This window comes from Strix aluco, chromosome 14 (assembly GCF_031877795.1).
Source record: "Strix aluco isolate bStrAlu1 chromosome 14, bStrAlu1.hap1, whole genome shotgun sequence".
Classification (NCBI taxonomy): domain Eukaryota; kingdom Metazoa; phylum Chordata; class Aves; order Strigiformes; family Strigidae; genus Strix; species Strix aluco.
This window is the reverse complement of record NC_133944.1, coordinates 347,703-363,795: the sequence shown is the minus strand read 5'-3', so window position 1 is coordinate 363,795 and position 16,093 is coordinate 347,703. Positions and strand designations below refer to the sequence as shown.

The window sequence follows — 16,093 nt, the reverse complement described above, 5'->3', positions numbered from 1 at the left end:
TTAGCTTCTACAAAAAGGCAAATATTTATTTTCTTCTTTTGGCAGGTGTTGAGGTTAATATTTGTAACGGTTGAAAGCTCAAGTGCATCTTTGGAAGCCAGTTCAGGAGTTGTTTGGCTTGGTGTACGTGTACTGTTGGGCAGGGATGGGAGCCTCACCAGAAGTGCTTGCCGGTCTCCCTGGCCGGCGGGCTCACGGCTGTAGCCCCAGGAAGCGGAGGTGGGGCTGCATTCGGCCTGGCGGGCTCGTAGGGCCTGTGCAAACTGAGGGTCTTGGAGCAGAACCCTCCAACGTCCCCTGTCGCTGTCCTGGATCTCGTCCTCCTCTCGGCTGCTGAACAGCATGGCGGCTTGCCTCTTGAATACTCTGGTGCTACATTTCTTAGTTTTTTGAATGTAACTGGAACTATCAATTCTGAGACTATATTTTTAGTTCTTGTTTTGGGGCATTTTTTTCCTTCCTTGGCCTTTTTTCCCCCCCCATGCTGTCTTTGTAAAGCAAAGTGTAACACTGATGGCTTTTATTATCACACTGCATTTTGAAGCCCCCTGCTGCCTTAATTTCGTTCTGATTTTTCTGATGTTGCTTACTTTCTACTTCTCTGTTGTATTAAATTGCTTTTTCTCAAGAGAGATTATTTTTCCACTTGGAATGTTGTATGGTTGGTTGCTTTTTGTTTAAACTCTTTTGTGTTGCCTTTGCCCTTCTTTGCCCTTCTTGATGATGATGGTGCTGCTTGCTTAGGTGTTTACTGTTTTCTGTATAAATATTGATAATACTAGACCATATACCAGTATCTCTGCTTTTGTTCACAGCTTCATCTCTATTTGTAGTGTATATTCTGGTTTTACTGCCAATGCCTTTTTAAAATTTTTTTTCTAAAGTATCCAATAGAAGCATGAAGCCCACTGATAGTAGTGTGGAGTTGAGGCCATCGGTATTTTGTAGTTAACCAGTGCAGTTATTCCTTTCATGTAGTCCAGACATATCTTATGCTTTTGTGTACAGGAGGCTTGGTTCAGTTACCCTGAAGCAAGTAGGGGAGTTCTACTGATTTCAGTTGGGAGTTGGGTCAGGCTTTAACTATGTAACTTCCCAAAAGTTGTTTTTGCTTGAGGAATGTGATTACTTATGCATGCATTGGGGTGGAGCAACTTAAGTTGTATATTTTAGATGTGCTTAAAAATGTGTGTGCTGCTTCAGTCTGTCGTTGCTTTCTAGGATGAGCCAAGTTCAGAAATACTACTTACAGGAAAAGCTATAACTGGGTATGTATCTTACTTGAACTGAAAATTCAGACAAGTTCCCCAAACAGTACAGGCCTTCTGTGAATAATTCCATGAGCTTTGTTGGGGTTTATGTCTCAGTGCTTCCAGAATTCAAGGCAAAATAATAATGTAATTTTAAAACATGTCTGATAACCTGTCCGAAACAAGTTGTTAACCAACTTTTTTTAAAAAAAATTTCATTAGTATATTGAAAGAGTGGTTTTAATTTTTTTAAGACATAAGCTAACATTTCTGAATAGTTTCCAGACGGAAGGATCTCAGTTCAGTTACACATTTAAGGATAGTAAATACTTTTGTCTACACTGCGATCCTGATAGAGGAATATTGCTTGGCTGAAGCACTTCAGCATTTTACATGTGGATTTTGGTAATATTGGGTGCTTCTTGTAAATATAAAAGGTTATTTGGTGAACAATCATATTTGAATATGATTGTATTTTAAAAGAGACTTTTAGTAAGGTTCTATGCTTAAATATTTTTGGCATAATGGCGTGTTGAATAAATCTTGTAATTTTGAAACATGACAAGCTTAACTAGTAAGAGACCATAAAATGGGAGAAAACCATGATTTAGAAGCATAGTTTAGATGAAAATAAAATGTTTTTAATTGTTACAATTTTTGTTGAATACTTTCTTTTCAGTTTTGGATTGTTTACTAGGAATGAGTTGCATAATGGAAGAATGTCTTTTTTTATTGGTTCAGGGGAAGAATTGGTGAATAGCAGAGGGAGGAGAATCACTGAGCTATCACCTTTCATGCAATTCAGAGACTGGGAAAAAAAAGCTGGAATTCTTTTTTTAAAGGAACTTAGACACCAGCCACCTGTGCCATTGGAACTAATCTGAGTTAGGTATCTAACTCTTTCAGAAGCTTTGATCTTGATAGTAGGTTACTCTAACGAGCAAGGCCTTCACAATGAGAAGGGGGAAACAGACCTCATGAGGTGGAAGAATTCTGAGTTCAATCCTACCAGATAGTGTAAATATTAACTGGTAGGCTGTTTTCAAGTATTTGGAGATCATCCCTGATGTCTAGAGTTTGTAGTTAGCAAAGAAATGGCAGAGGGAAACTGCTGCTGTAAACAGAATGAGGAAGGAAGTAACTACTTTTTAAAATTGCCTTGTCATTTATGTTAATGTGTAAAGAATAAAAACATATGCCTGTACTGGTGAAAAATGTTAACTAATCCTGAAGAACAAGACCTGCTGCTTTGAAGGAAGTTCTAAGCAGCATTTAGCCAACTAAACTTAAGCTGCAGGTCTGCTGTTACTAGATGATATGGTTGTCCTCTGTTAGTCATCTTGTGCAATAAAATGCATTTATGTAATACAGAGAAGTCTGTAAAATTTGATTTTTCATGGCTGTTTCTATTTCATAGCTTTTGTAGTTTTCATCTGAAGCTGACTTTTCTTAATCTTCCACATGGGTGATAGTGTGAACTTCAAGATTCTGTCTCATTTCAAGACAAATTATGTAGTCAAAATTAAATGATTACTTTAGTGTTTTAATTTTTCTGAGCTCTAAATTGTTTAATCCTATTTATATTTTGCTTTTGTAATTCTTTAGTACTCTTTTTGTTTTAACTCTATTATTAATCTGTTTATTGACACATAGCCCATATTCCCTCCTGCAGTGAGGTGTCTCTGGTCGTCCATCAAGTCCCAGTCAGATTTTGATCCTGTAAGCGTTTGACTGCCTTGGCAGAGCCATGCTGTGGTTACGCTTGGTGTTGTCCATACGTTGCTTATGTGATCAGGAAAATCATAAATACTTGCCAATAAATTATCTTCTAGGGCTTGCAGGAGCCCTTTTCCATTCTAAGTGCCTTTTATTATGCTGCAGCTTCCTGGGGTGCCGGCTATGTATCCATGGAGGACGTGAGGCCTTGCACCTGTCTTGCTGTTACAGCTTGTCATTGCGCTCCATGAGTCTGGTCTCCAGCCATGGATTGCTTGGCAGTGTATATGTGGGAAAATGTTTGTTTCCTATTGTTCTGTGATCTATCAGAATCCGGGAAAACTGATACACAAGTAATGCCAAGAGTTGACGAAAGGGAGGGAAGGGCATGGCGCTTCTTATGCATATTTCCTCTAGAAAGGAAGAAGGAAAGTGGAGCTGGTGCAGTCTTCTCTCTCTCAGTAGTGTGGGTTTTTCTGTAGCTGTGCATCTGCAAGTGCATACTGGTTTGAACTGTATCATGTGCATTGGTTGCTATCTTGTGTGAATTGCTGGTTTCTGTCCTGTAGCAATATCCATGTAAACTCATTGCCTCCATTCTACCTCTTCTGCCTGTTTTTCCACCAAGTCTGCAAAATTCGTGCTTCTGGCCTGCGAGCATGCTACTTCAAGTCATAGCATTGTGGGCTTAATCATTAAGTTATGGCCTGCCCCTGGGTAGAAGTCATCCAGATGAGCATGGAATTGTCCAGAAAGTGGTGGCAATGATTTATTGCGTTGCCCTTCTGGGTATGAAAATATATGGACCTCAAAAAGCTAAAGGAATTTTTGTGGGGGTGGGGGGTGTGTGTGAGAGTGAAACTGAGATTCTGAATGAGTTTATCAAGTCTTGTGATACTTGCCCAAAACCTGGTTTGTTTGCTCGGATGGTTTGGATTTAGGATGATTAGCTTTCCTGACCCCTGCAAACTGTGGATCTTTGCTTGATGACCAAGGGGCATATGCTTGCTGCTAATCTTAGAGCGCTGGGAAAGATTAACAGGTGGGACATGAAAAATAACTGCTCAGGTATCCCCAGCTCCTTCATTCAGATGTTTGAGCTGCACACGCAGCTGTATTTTTTCAGTGAAGTGGTAGTACCTGCCCCAGCAGTCCCTGATGGCTTGGCTTCTCCCAGTTTTGTAGTTATTTACTTAGTAGACCTTGTGTCAATACCATCTTGATGCTTGTTGCCTGATGTAGTCGGTGATCGAAGAGCTGCAATTAAAGTTTTTGTGGGCAACACATGGCTCTTCAGGTGTATGTATTTTGCAGAAGTTTTTGCATTTTTGCATCTGTGAAGGCAGATGCCTCTAGTAGTAGTGGGGAGCCATTCTGAGTGTTGTAGCAAAACTGACCATCTTTGTTTCACCTTGCTACTGCTTGGGATAATGCTGCAGTAGTAGAGGCATTTAAGCTGTTATACCTGCAGAATCCTAGGGCAGTCAGTATTATCTGTGCTGTATCGGTGGCAATTGAGACAATGAGGTGATCTAGGAGAATTGATTTGCTGGTGGTTTTGTCTGACTATGTCTTTAAAATGTGACAAAGTGTCTGAGAGATTCAGTAAAAAGGAAGAACTGCTTAATACTTGTTTGAAGTTTTTTTTCCATTATGTTCCTAAGCAAACTTCTTCATCTATTTTCCTGTCCTTATTCTTCTTCTCAATTGGTGTTCATAATTCGGTTTTTTAGTACCTCAGCATGGATAAGATGCATTTTTTGTTTTTTAAAATGTTCTGTGACACCTAAAGACCACGTGCCTGGATAGGATCCTGTTTTGTTGTCCAGTATAGGACATTCGTCTGTGATGCATAGCAGAGACATGCTAGAAGTCTGACTGATAACCAGTGTGTAAAGAAAACAAATTCATAGCAAAAAAACCCCCATCCATGTTCTTTACATCAGTGCTTTATATGAAGGAACTTGCTGGTATTCTCGTGTTGAAATCTGTGAGGAATACTCTGACTGAAATGTCACAAGAACTCTTGGAACAAATAGAGTAAAATTACTAATAAGTGGCCAATAGAAAGTGAAGTTCACCAGTATCTCTGAAGGAACTCAAAATTGTTCAACTTGTAAATATGATATGTCACTATCTTAATCAACACTTCATATACAACAAGAGTAGGTGGTAGCTTGTATGATGCCAGTTTTTTAAAAGGGCTCCAGGAGAGGACCCAGGAACTGCATGGTTCTTGACAAGTTCTTAGTAAATGAATAAAGGTCACCTGGATTATAAAATTGTTGGATTTGTCAGAAATCTTGACAGAGCCTCTAACCAAAGGTTTTTATTGCATTATAGCACAATTTTTCAAGGAACATCTTACTGTGAATTAATAACTAGCTAAGGAAGAAACAAAAGTGACCAGACAATGATAGAAAATCTGTCTGCTTTCGTGGTAGGAAGTGGTTATTGAGAGGCACTCTGTGAAATTGCCATTAAGTGTGTTCATAAAGCGATCTGGAGGAGTGAATAGTGAGGTGACAGTTTCATTCTAAAGCTGTGGAAGGATTTTGTGACACTAAAGAAGTATGTAATAAGATGGTAAAATGAATTCATTGTCAATAAATGCAAAGCAATGCCTGTGCTGAAAAGAAATTACTGCAAAGATAAATACACAGTGAAAGGCTCTAAATAAGTTGTCACTCAAGCCAGAGGTCTTAGAGCTGTCTGTAGGATCTTTATAAAAAATGTTGGCTCAACAGTAGCCAAACAGGCAAAGTGAGTTTAAACATTTTTAACTTTCTAACTACAAAGAAGAAAAAAAAATCAATGTGAACTCGTGGTGCACCCATTGCTTGAATACTTTGTTTGGAGAGAAAAAAAAAAAAAAGAATTCTGAGAGTTAGAGTGATATAAAGGAATTGTGCAATGGCTCCATACAGGGAGAGATTGGAATAGGGCTCTACTGCCTACAGAGGGAGGTGGCTGAGGGGTAGATACAATTAAAGGCTGTAAAATCATAGATGACGAACTCAGTTAATAGGTGATGAGTACTTCCTTTCTCATGGTGTAAGAATTTAATTTAGTATCCCTTACTTGGTCAGACAGCAGGTTTAAATTCCATGAAAAACTATCTTTTGCTTTATAGTTAAACTGTGCAAATTACTACTGTGGGTATGAACAGGGAAAAGGTTGGATGCTTTCAGAAAGTGGTTAGATAAATCCATAGATCTGTAGAGAGGTGCTATGCAGAAAGATACTGTCTGTGGTCCAGGAAGTCCCTTAAGCTGCAGCAAATCTTCGAAGCAGGGAAGGTATCAAGGAGATGTACTTTCTCTGTTACCTCCGCTGTACACCCACTACTTCCCATCCTGAGACAGGATATGCTGTGTTAGATCAGTTCTGTACCTTACCTGGCACGGCTGCTGTTACCTGCATTTTCCCATTTATGCCCTGTAGTGCATCAGTACAGGATAACAGGTATTTGATCAGTGTTAGTGAGAAAACTCTCACCATATTATTTAAATTGTTTGAGTGTATGCATATTGTGTCACGTGAACAGTCACGCTTAACAGAACATCAGCAGGAACTACCCAAGATATATTACTTTAAAGGTCTGTTGGCATTGTAATAGGCTTTGGAATAGTTGATAATAGGTAAATGTTAATCTGTTCTGGAATGTTTCTGAATTTAAGTGTTCTCATGTCCAGAGTTTCTTCACATCTGCAAGAGCTACTGCTTACACTTACTTGAAATGTCTGAAACTTAAAAATGAGATGAGATTTCCAGTGTATTAGCATGCAAAAGAATCTTAAGGTCACTGAAGGCAGAAATCAGATACCCGATGTAAGAATTTCTTGGTAGTAGGAGAACACTCTTGTGGAGGGGAAGAAAAGCCAACATGGTACATTGCATGGGAGTTACTAAGCATTGAAATGGTAGAAAAATGCGCAGAAGAAGGGAGCTCAAGCCCCAAGGCATAAGCATGTGATTTGTGAGAATAAGAATATTTCATATAGATGGGCGCAAAATGTATTTTATGGGAAGAATTCAAGGGTGTATTTTTTAAAAGGCTGAATGATTTAATGTTGTCTTAAAGAGTATGGAGTTGCAACACAAGGACAGAAGTTCTGAATGTTGGAAAATAAATCATAGCATTGTCTTTTGCCCTTCACGTTGTCCTCCATCAGAGCAGTTCTGCATTGTTTTATCCTTATCAGGCAGGAAGTGTGTGTGAGATACAGTTGCTCTTAAAAAGTAGTTCAGATTGGACTGTGTCTGTAGTAACTGCCTGTTAGCGTGTTACACAGATGAAAACAGGAGGTAGCCTTATAATTTTGCTATCATCTGATGATGAGTCTTACTCTTTAATTCTTTGCTTTCCAAAATGCTGGTTTGTGCTTGCTTTCCTGTGGTTGTGATGTGAGGGGAAAAAATAATCTTTACAGTGTGGCTTGTTGATTGTTTATGCAAAGGCATTTGTAAATATAGACTATTCATTTTGTTCAGTGGCTGGATGGTGTTCGGGTGAAATCATATTAGATCTTCGCTGTTTGTTTCCATTTTACCTGCCTTCTCAGTGAGGTAGGAAGTTCTGCCTAAACACTGCTGAAGGATGCAAAACAAATGTTCATAAAAAGCTGCACTTAGAATATATGGGCACTTTGTTCAGTGCTGTTTTCCCCTTGACTAAAACTATTTAGGCAGTCTGTCCTTTTACTTTCTGATGTCCAGGGCCAAATTTAACGTGCTGAAGCCCTCTGCGGGCATATCTGCAGGATGTTTTGGTCCCATGCCAAGGAAATGGTCCCATGCGATTGTGTAGGTCACAGGCTGTGAAGGTATCGGCGTTCAGCGGTTTATAAACCCTTCAAATGTAGAGTGGGAGCAAAAGGACTTGTGATATCAAAGCAAGCTGCTGCCAAACTTCAGTTTGTTGGTGGACTATGTATTGGTGTTTCAAAGAGTTTCCAAAGAATTATTTCTTCAAAATAAAAAAGTCTGTCATGGTTTTAACTTGTAATAGCCACTGCCTGTCTTCTCAGGAACATTGAAGCTTTAGATCAGCCTAACAAGGGTGCAGAACCATTGCGTAAGTGTGGTTTGTGCTGGAGGGAACACTTCACCTCTTTCCCACTCCCATCTCAGGTGTCCCAGAGCTGTATGCTCTCGCTGCCACCTTTGCGTCTGCACAAGCCAGACTGATGTGTCTGAAGAGAACTCTTCCTGGGAGGAAAGCAGCTAGCTGGTTTTCAGATGTACAGGTTGCCTCATGTGGTGCCCTGTCCCAGGAATGCCAGTGTCAGCGCAACAGAAGGACTGGAAGCACTTCTTTCACCATGAGCCTGCACATGGGTGATCGCAGTGATTATGAAATTATTGCCTATAGATTGTAGAGGAACATTCCTGCAGTAGTGCCACCCATGTGCTGGGCTGCACCCAGAGCAGTGTGGGCAGCAGGTCCAGGGAGGGGATTCTCCCCCTCTGCTCCACTCTCGGGAGACCCCCCTGCAGTGCTGGGTCCAGCTCTGGGGCACCAACATCAGAAGGACACGGACCTGCTCGAGCAGGGCCAGAGGAGGCCACGAAGATGCTCGGGGGGCTGGAGCACCCCCCCTGTGAGGACAGGCTGAGAGAGTTGGGGGTGTTCAGCTGGAGAAGAGAAGGCTCTGGGGAGACCTTAGAGCGGCCTCCCAGGACCGAAAGGGGATACAGGAAAGGGGGGAGAGACTCTTGAGGGGGGGGGGGGGGGGGCGGGCGGGGGGAATAGGATGAGGGGTCATGGTTTTAAACTGACAGCAGGCAGATCTAGATCAGATCTAAGGAAGAAATTGTTCCCTGTGAGGGTGGTGAGGCCCTGGCACAGGTTGCCCAGAGAAGCTGTGGCTGCCCCCTCCCTGGAAGGGTTCAAGGCCAGGTTGGACGGGGCTTTGGGCAACCTGGGCTAGTGGAAGGTGTCCCTGCCCGGGGCAGGGGTGGGGGGCTGGATGGGCTTTAAGGTCCGTTCCAACCCAAACCATTCTAGGATTTTTTTAACTTCTCAATTTTCCAACAAGAGCATGGCTTATCAAAATCAGTTTAGAACCATGTGATATGTGTGTGTAGTAGGTGAGTCCAGGCTTAAAAATTAGAGACTTTAAGCAGACTCTTGCCACCCAGGAAAGAGATTTTTGAGGTTTATGATACTGCTATGTAAAAAACACAAGCTGAGTACCTTGTAGCATTCAGAACCCTGAACTGAGTGTTACCAATTACTGGGAAAATAATAGGGAGGAAAATAATAGGGAGCAAAATACATTTTATAAATAAATCAATGGCACATCTACCTCTTAGATGCTGCGTTGCAGCACTTTGCTTCTCTCCCCCTTCAGAAAGGACGTGGGAGAGTTGTAGAACGTGCAGGCAAGGCAACGAAGGTAATCAGCTGTGGAAGGGCTTGGATCTGAGGCTGCATTTTTCAGACTGGGGAGGATGAGGGAGAGATAACAGTGGAAGTGTGTTGAATAATTGGGAGTATCAGTGGACACAAGCAGTTGTAAATGCAGAACAAAAGAAGTAGCTGGGTCTCTGTATGTCATGCCGTGAAGCTGTGGAATGCATCCTGCAGAATGCTGTTGATTTTAGAAGTTTACCTGGGGTCCAAATAAAACCAGAGTGGTTTTTATTTCTGGCTTTAGAAGTTCTCGAGCTACAAATTGTTGAAGACTGCAAGCAAATCCCGAGAAAGTATTGCTACGTGTTTGCCCTGTTCTTACACTCTTCCCTAGGCATCTGTCAGCAGGTTCTGAACAGGGTGGAGCTTTGATCAGACCTGGTACGGCCATTTCTGGTCTGCTTTCTGCCTTCTTTGGCTGCTCATTTAGGACAGTGAAGGGTTGGTAGATCATATTTTCATGTAAATTACTAGGTTAAGTTGAAGACTACTATGGAAATGAGGGATTAAATTGAATTAATGAAGAATAGCTTTTATAGGAGATTGAGACCACTTCCAATGTGACAGATTCAGGATAGAAACATGAACTTAAGCAGATGTTGTTATAAGGATTTATAGAATTTGGGAGGAGGTTGTATCCTACCTTACTGCAGAATAACCTTCTTTATTCAGTTTCAGCTCTGAAAGCAGGGTCTAAGGATAGGCTTATGCAAACAAGTTTTTGGGATATGTAGTAGGGTGTAATTAGCAGCAAGTTAATGAGTCTCCAGTGACAGCACACAGTTAATGTGTGTTTGTCCCTTTTTAAATAAGAATAAATTATCACAGAGTAAAGCAATACAACCATACAACAGCTAGGAAACAACTGGTACATGTTATATTGGAATTCTAGCTTGCAATAATTAACTCTTGCCCTGTTACCTTAATTTTACATGCCATTTAAATCCATGGTTTTAGTTGTTTCCCCCCTTTTTTTTTTAATTTAATAGTTGTAAGTTGCTCATTCTGAAGTTTCCCAAGCAAGCTATTTATCGGAGGCTTTTTGCAGGATTTTAGAAAAGTGTTTTGTTCTCTTAGGGTAGGAAGGTATTATGTGTGGATTGGGGGAATGCAGCCGGAAATGGATAGAATTAAACTACCTTTTATTTGAAAAGCTTTGAAACCTTGATGCTTCTGGCTGACTTCGTATATGAGTGCTGGGGAGTTGTCCTTTTATTTTGAGGATGTGTATTTTGTTGCACTGGTGAAAATAGTCTTCCAATTTGGCCAAGTAATATTTCCAAAAATGATTTGTGCATGATCATTTGAGGCTTGCCCTTCAACATCTGATATCTCCAGAGACTGTACAATCGGTGCATCTCAGTGCTCCTAGTGCTCTGCAGGGTTTTCACCTTCCTTTTGTTGTGATCCTACAGTTTTAACTTGCTGCTGAAAGATCACAGTTCTACCACTGTTGCTTGTGCTGGTCTGTGTTACAGGTTTAAAGGCTCCATCTAACTAAAGCCTTCGCCATGCGTGTGTAGGTATGATGCTGTTGTGGGGAAGATCTTTTCAGTGTAGGAACATCACAGGCTACATTAAAAGAACATGAACGCCACATTCAAAAGCCTTATTTATTGCACGTTCAGATACTGTTCTGGAGATGGATTTCTTATTTCCCCTTGACCATTTCTGTGATCCTTGTTAATGCGGCATCTGAATGCATAGTAAGCATTAATTTATTCATATCACAGTAATGTGAGAAAGTGTTAAATGGAGGGGCAAGGCAAGACTAAGGATTAACGTGTCCAATAATCTTGATCCTACACATGTCAGCATTTTGGGGCAGAGTTTCTTAATGCAGGAGGAACGTCTCTACTCTTCTGTTTTCAAAATTGAATGCTCTGTGTCTCTAAATTCAAACTTTGTAGGTATGAAGATGGGGAACTGCAATATGAGTGGTCCGCATGGTTTGACTGAAGGGACTTGGTGTTATGTATGAATCCTGTAGGAGACCAGATCTGTAATCCAGACTTACAGAGCTGCGTTCAGCTGTTTTACTGTGACTGTACGTGCAGCTCTGCTTTTCTGCAGCAGACTAGTGCCCTGCTAACTCTGTACACTGCCCAGCCTGTCAGTTCTGTGGTGTCATGCAAGCCAGTTAGTGCAGCATCAGAATGCACATCTTTTCCTGATATGACAGTGCTTAAAATGTATGACACACCGTTTTGGGAGGACAGTGACCCAGATGAAATCTGTAGCGGACTGCCATGGCAACTTTTCACAAGTTGATGTGACATTATCTGTTACCAGAATGGCTGAGTTATATTCGCAGTCTAGCGTGGATGAAAGATGACTGTAGAGATGCTTGCAAGTCTGATCTCCCAGAAAATCAAAAGTCAGTTCTGGTGAGCATGAACTAAAAAGTTCAACTGTTGAACATCATTCTAAAGTTTGGCTTTTGTTTGAGAGCCTTTTTCCTCTTGAGGGATATTCAGAAGACTAAATTGCTCTCTAGGTCAGATGGCTCCATCAGTATTCTGTCTGGTGAAGTGAAACTACTTGGAGTTCATGTAGGATACACTTCTCTTGCACACTCTTTTCATACCAGTGCCACCAGACAGTAATGTGACACGCTTGTTTGAGAAAGGATTGTTTTGTTTGGGGTGTAATAAAAGGATGGTGTCAACTTGATTTATTTTTAAAAGAAGATTCTCTGAAATATCCACCCAGCTAGGATTGCTCTTCCATGTGCTTTATCTGCTGACTTCCACACCTCTAAGAAGGAAGTACGTATGGCATAAGTTTGCAGGATTTTTGAAGCATGGCTATCTGAAACACTTGTATAAAAATCTTGCACAAGTTATTAAACAGTGTTGCTTTTTGTAAAGGATTTCTGTCTGAGTTGTCATGATTTTGGGATCAAATCTCTTTGTAGCTTTTCTGGAGAGAGGCAGATGATGTGAATGTGAGAGCATACCTGATGTGAATATGAGAGCATACCTGCAGAGTGCCATTTCTGCCTGTTTCAGGTGGGGAGTCATGTTATGTTCACCTGACAGCTAACTCAAAGCATATCAGTTTCTGTTTCTAATGTTCTGGAAAAGCAAATGTTAGGCACAATGAATTCCTCTGGTTTTCAAGTTTGCTTTTAACCATGCTACTGAAGGAGTCTGCATTTTTTTAATTCTACTTACATAATTGTAGGGTAAGAAAGGAAAAAAAAAAAAAAAAGTGAAAGTATGAGATCATTATGAAGCCTTTAGGTCCAGTACAAGGTTTACAGATCTCTTTTTCTCCCAGAGGATGCCAGCCCCCATCAGACTGCGGGAGTTGATCCGGACCATCCGGACAGCAAGAACCCAGGCAGAAGAGCGTGAGATGATCCAAAAGGAATGTGCTGCTATCCGGTCATCCTTCCGAGAGGAAGATAACACGTACCGATGCAGAAACGTGGCAAAGCTGCTGTATATGCACATGCTGGGATACCCTGCACATTTTGGACAGGTAGGTCGGAGTTCAGTGCTTGCTGTGCTATGTGCATATGCCAGTCTGCTCTGTGGTTCAGGCACATTGACCTGTTGGGAACATTCCTAGCTGCACTTTTGCTGTCTGCTCTTTGGGACGCTTTGAGGTCTGTCTTCACGTATGTTCTCAACCTACATTAGTTAGTCCTGACTTTGTTAGTGAGATCTGCTGTTTGGAGACTTAGATATTTTGTTATAAAACTTAGGGTTAGTCTGCTTTTGCCAGACTGTCTGTTCCTCGCTACCCAGGTTTCTGCAGAGCAGTAGTTCTTAAACCACAGTCCAATATATATGGCTATTTCAACATGGGTTCTAAACAGCACATTGGAGTTCTGTCTCTGATGGAAAGTACCAGATGCTTCAAAGGAGGTTCTATACCCTTTTCCTTCTAAAGCAATCTATTCTAGGCGCATAAGAGATGGTCTGTTCCCAGCAATAAGAAATCGGTGCTCCTTATCTCCATCTTAGTGAAGTGACTTGGAGAATACTGGTACAAGTTTTCCATCTCTTGGCTTATTTCTGACATGCTATTTTTGACGCGGGTAGATTGTGGAAAAGGGAGACAGGAAGATGGGAGTTCTTGATCTACAAGATGTTCTTCACATTGAGCTTTGCTTAGTCTTTGGGGCATAGTCTGTTTTGCGTAGAAGTCAGTAAGTGTCTTGTCAGTAGTAATCTAACCTAGGTCTTCCATAAAGCTAAATAAAAAGTTGGTCAGATTGTTTTATCCCTTAAAGTAGTTTCATGTCTTGGGAGTCTGTCCATTCATGGTTGGATTTACCAGTCTTGACATGTCTCACTGAAACAGTAAACTCAAACCACTGAAATAAAATTCCAAATAGTCTTAGTGTTAGGGAGTGAGTCTGGGCTGTGTTACTGCATTCAAAGTGCATTATCTTACTTCTACATCATCAGATTCCTCTCTCAGAATAACAAGTTGTTGCATAAGAGCAAGTGAATTTATGTATTATCCTGTTCTTAACACTTCATGCAACCAAGCTCCCCAGTTCAAGAGAGAAACTTCCTGTCACAAAAATTAAGGCTAAGTATCTAAGAGCAGCAAGAAGAATGAGAAGTGTTACAGATGACTGTCATCTAGAATTTCTACATTTGACCTATCTTAGGAACATGTTTAAATTTTATTTGGATTATTTTATCTTGTTACTCAAGTATTTAATCCCATATGTGGAAGATTAGACCATTTCATTTTCTGTTTTGATCAGTAATGGTAAATTGTGTCTTCATTCTCAGTGGAAGAAGGATAAACCAGATTATTCAATATCTGTTATTGCTGGAGTTGCCACGTCTCAAACAGAAGCATCTATGCTGACTGTTTTGGGAACAGAGTACTTCATTCGATGGCTTTGGTTGTCATGTGGTTTATCAGCTGCAGTTTCAGGAGGGCATAGGGCCCAAGGCTGAGAGGGGATTTTAACAAGTATTCTCCAAGTGAGTAAGTTGCAGACTTTGCATGTCCTTAATACTTGTAACTGGAAGGAATCTTTCAAAGGGCTAATGTTGTATAGGTGGAGCATAGTTTGCGTGAGCTGGAGACCTGTTGAAGACATGTGTTGTTCCAGCAGTGGAGTCTTGTAGATAGACAGTCCAGCATTGTAGACAGGAAGTTTGAGTGTGATAGGATAAATATGCAGGAAATTTTGGTGAAAAACAGAAGAGGGCCACAGGCTGTGTTAGATGGTCTCTCTTTAAGGTGTAAACACACATCTGACTTCAGCTAACAGTGTGGATGGGGTAACCAATAATGAAAGAGAACTTAGAGAAAGTGTGAGAGGTAGTGAATGGTTGATCTACTTCTTTCCAAGCCAGGGATCCTCAACTTTGACCCAGCATGAGCACTTTATTTAGCCAGTGCATGCTGAGAGGCACTGGATGGCAAGCTGTCTCTTGAGTGTGTGCAGAGGCCATTTGTGAAAGTTTAGAAGTTGTCAGGCAGCCTGGGAAAATAACTTTATTATTATTGTCATTATTTCTACTTGCAAAAATTTCTACTTCCAGTTGAAAGAGTGACTATGTCAGTAAAAACTTGAGTAAGTTGTAGTCTAGCTCTATGTCTGTATCATATCTGGCTTTACTGATGTATCTGTTACAGTACTGATGTAGCAGATTTTAATTGTTCCTTTGAATGAAATGGATATGATGGTATCAAGATTTCTTCCGCTAATTAGACCTAGTAAGAGCTTCAGCTGATCGTGTTTCTCAGTGTTGCTGTGCATGAAGCTGGTTTGCATGTATTTGTATACAAGTGAAACAAGAACTCATCAGCCTTTCACGGCGTAAATTTCAATAATATCTTTCAAATTCAAAAGTACCAGAAATATATCTTACAGTATCTGTTGCAGTCATTAGTTTCCTTCTGCTTTTTCTTAGTTTGCCTTCTGCCTTTCTTGGCTCTTACACTGTAGCTTAGATATCAATTCTACATTGCATTTTTACAGAGGGTTGTATAAGAAAGTATCTCGTAAACCTGGAGAAGAAAGTTGGTTCGGAGGTACATTATTCTCTTACAGAAAGCACTGGAAAGATAAGAGGTCGATATCTAGTGTTCTGTACCTTATCCCTGGTTGATCTTGCCCATTTGTGCAAGTTCAGTTATCCTTGTGGATGACTGATCTTACTGTTCAGAGGTGTTTCTTTATTCTAGATTTTCAGCCCTTTAAACCTAGCAAACTGAACTCACTTTCTTTCAAGATTTTTCTTGCCGGTTTGTCACCCTGCACTAGCCGGGTGTTCACACGTGACAACTCCTTGCAGAGTGGAGCTGTATGTTCTGACGCCACGCAGTTGTGAGAGCTTGTCAGTGGCTAGGCCATAGCACTCGCTTTCTGTGGCACTTCAGCCTTCCTTTTCCTATCGGTATCCTGTACAACTTTACCCTCCTGATGTGTGTGTGCTTCTTGCATCTCACCTGTGTCTGTTGCCCTGTTTAAGCTTCCCTATAGCTAGGGACCATGAAAAACTTTTCATGACACCCCGTATTTTTGCCTGTGCATGCCCCCTTTCTTTAAAATGGATCTGTTGCAAGCTTTGTCTGACCCCTCCTCAAACCTCTTGTGTATGCTTACTTGCTGCCCCAGCTGATTTGTAAAACAGACTTAAGGGATGTGTTTGTGAAGGATAGGTCTCTCACCTGTTTTGAGAAGCCATTTCTGCTACTTCCTGTCTGGAAAGTAGATGTTGATTAT

At 41.0% G+C, this 16,093-nt stretch overlaps 1 protein-coding gene across 3 annotated transcripts in view; it reads left to right on the top strand.

Moving 5' to 3' along the window:
* AP1G1 (adaptor related protein complex 1 subunit gamma 1) overlaps window positions 1-16,093 on the top strand; it is a 52,252-nt gene that overhangs the window by 4,012 nt on the left and 32,147 nt on the right. For all 3 annotated transcript variants that reach the window (XM_074839934.1, XM_074839936.1, XM_074839935.1), the window contains exon 2: window positions 12,667-12,870. In XM_074839934.1, coding sequence (XP_074696035.1) covers window positions 12,670-12,870 — 201 coding nt within the window. In that variant the 5' untranslated portion in view covers window positions 12,667-12,669. The remainder of the gene's footprint in view (window positions 1-12,666; window positions 12,871-16,093) is intronic.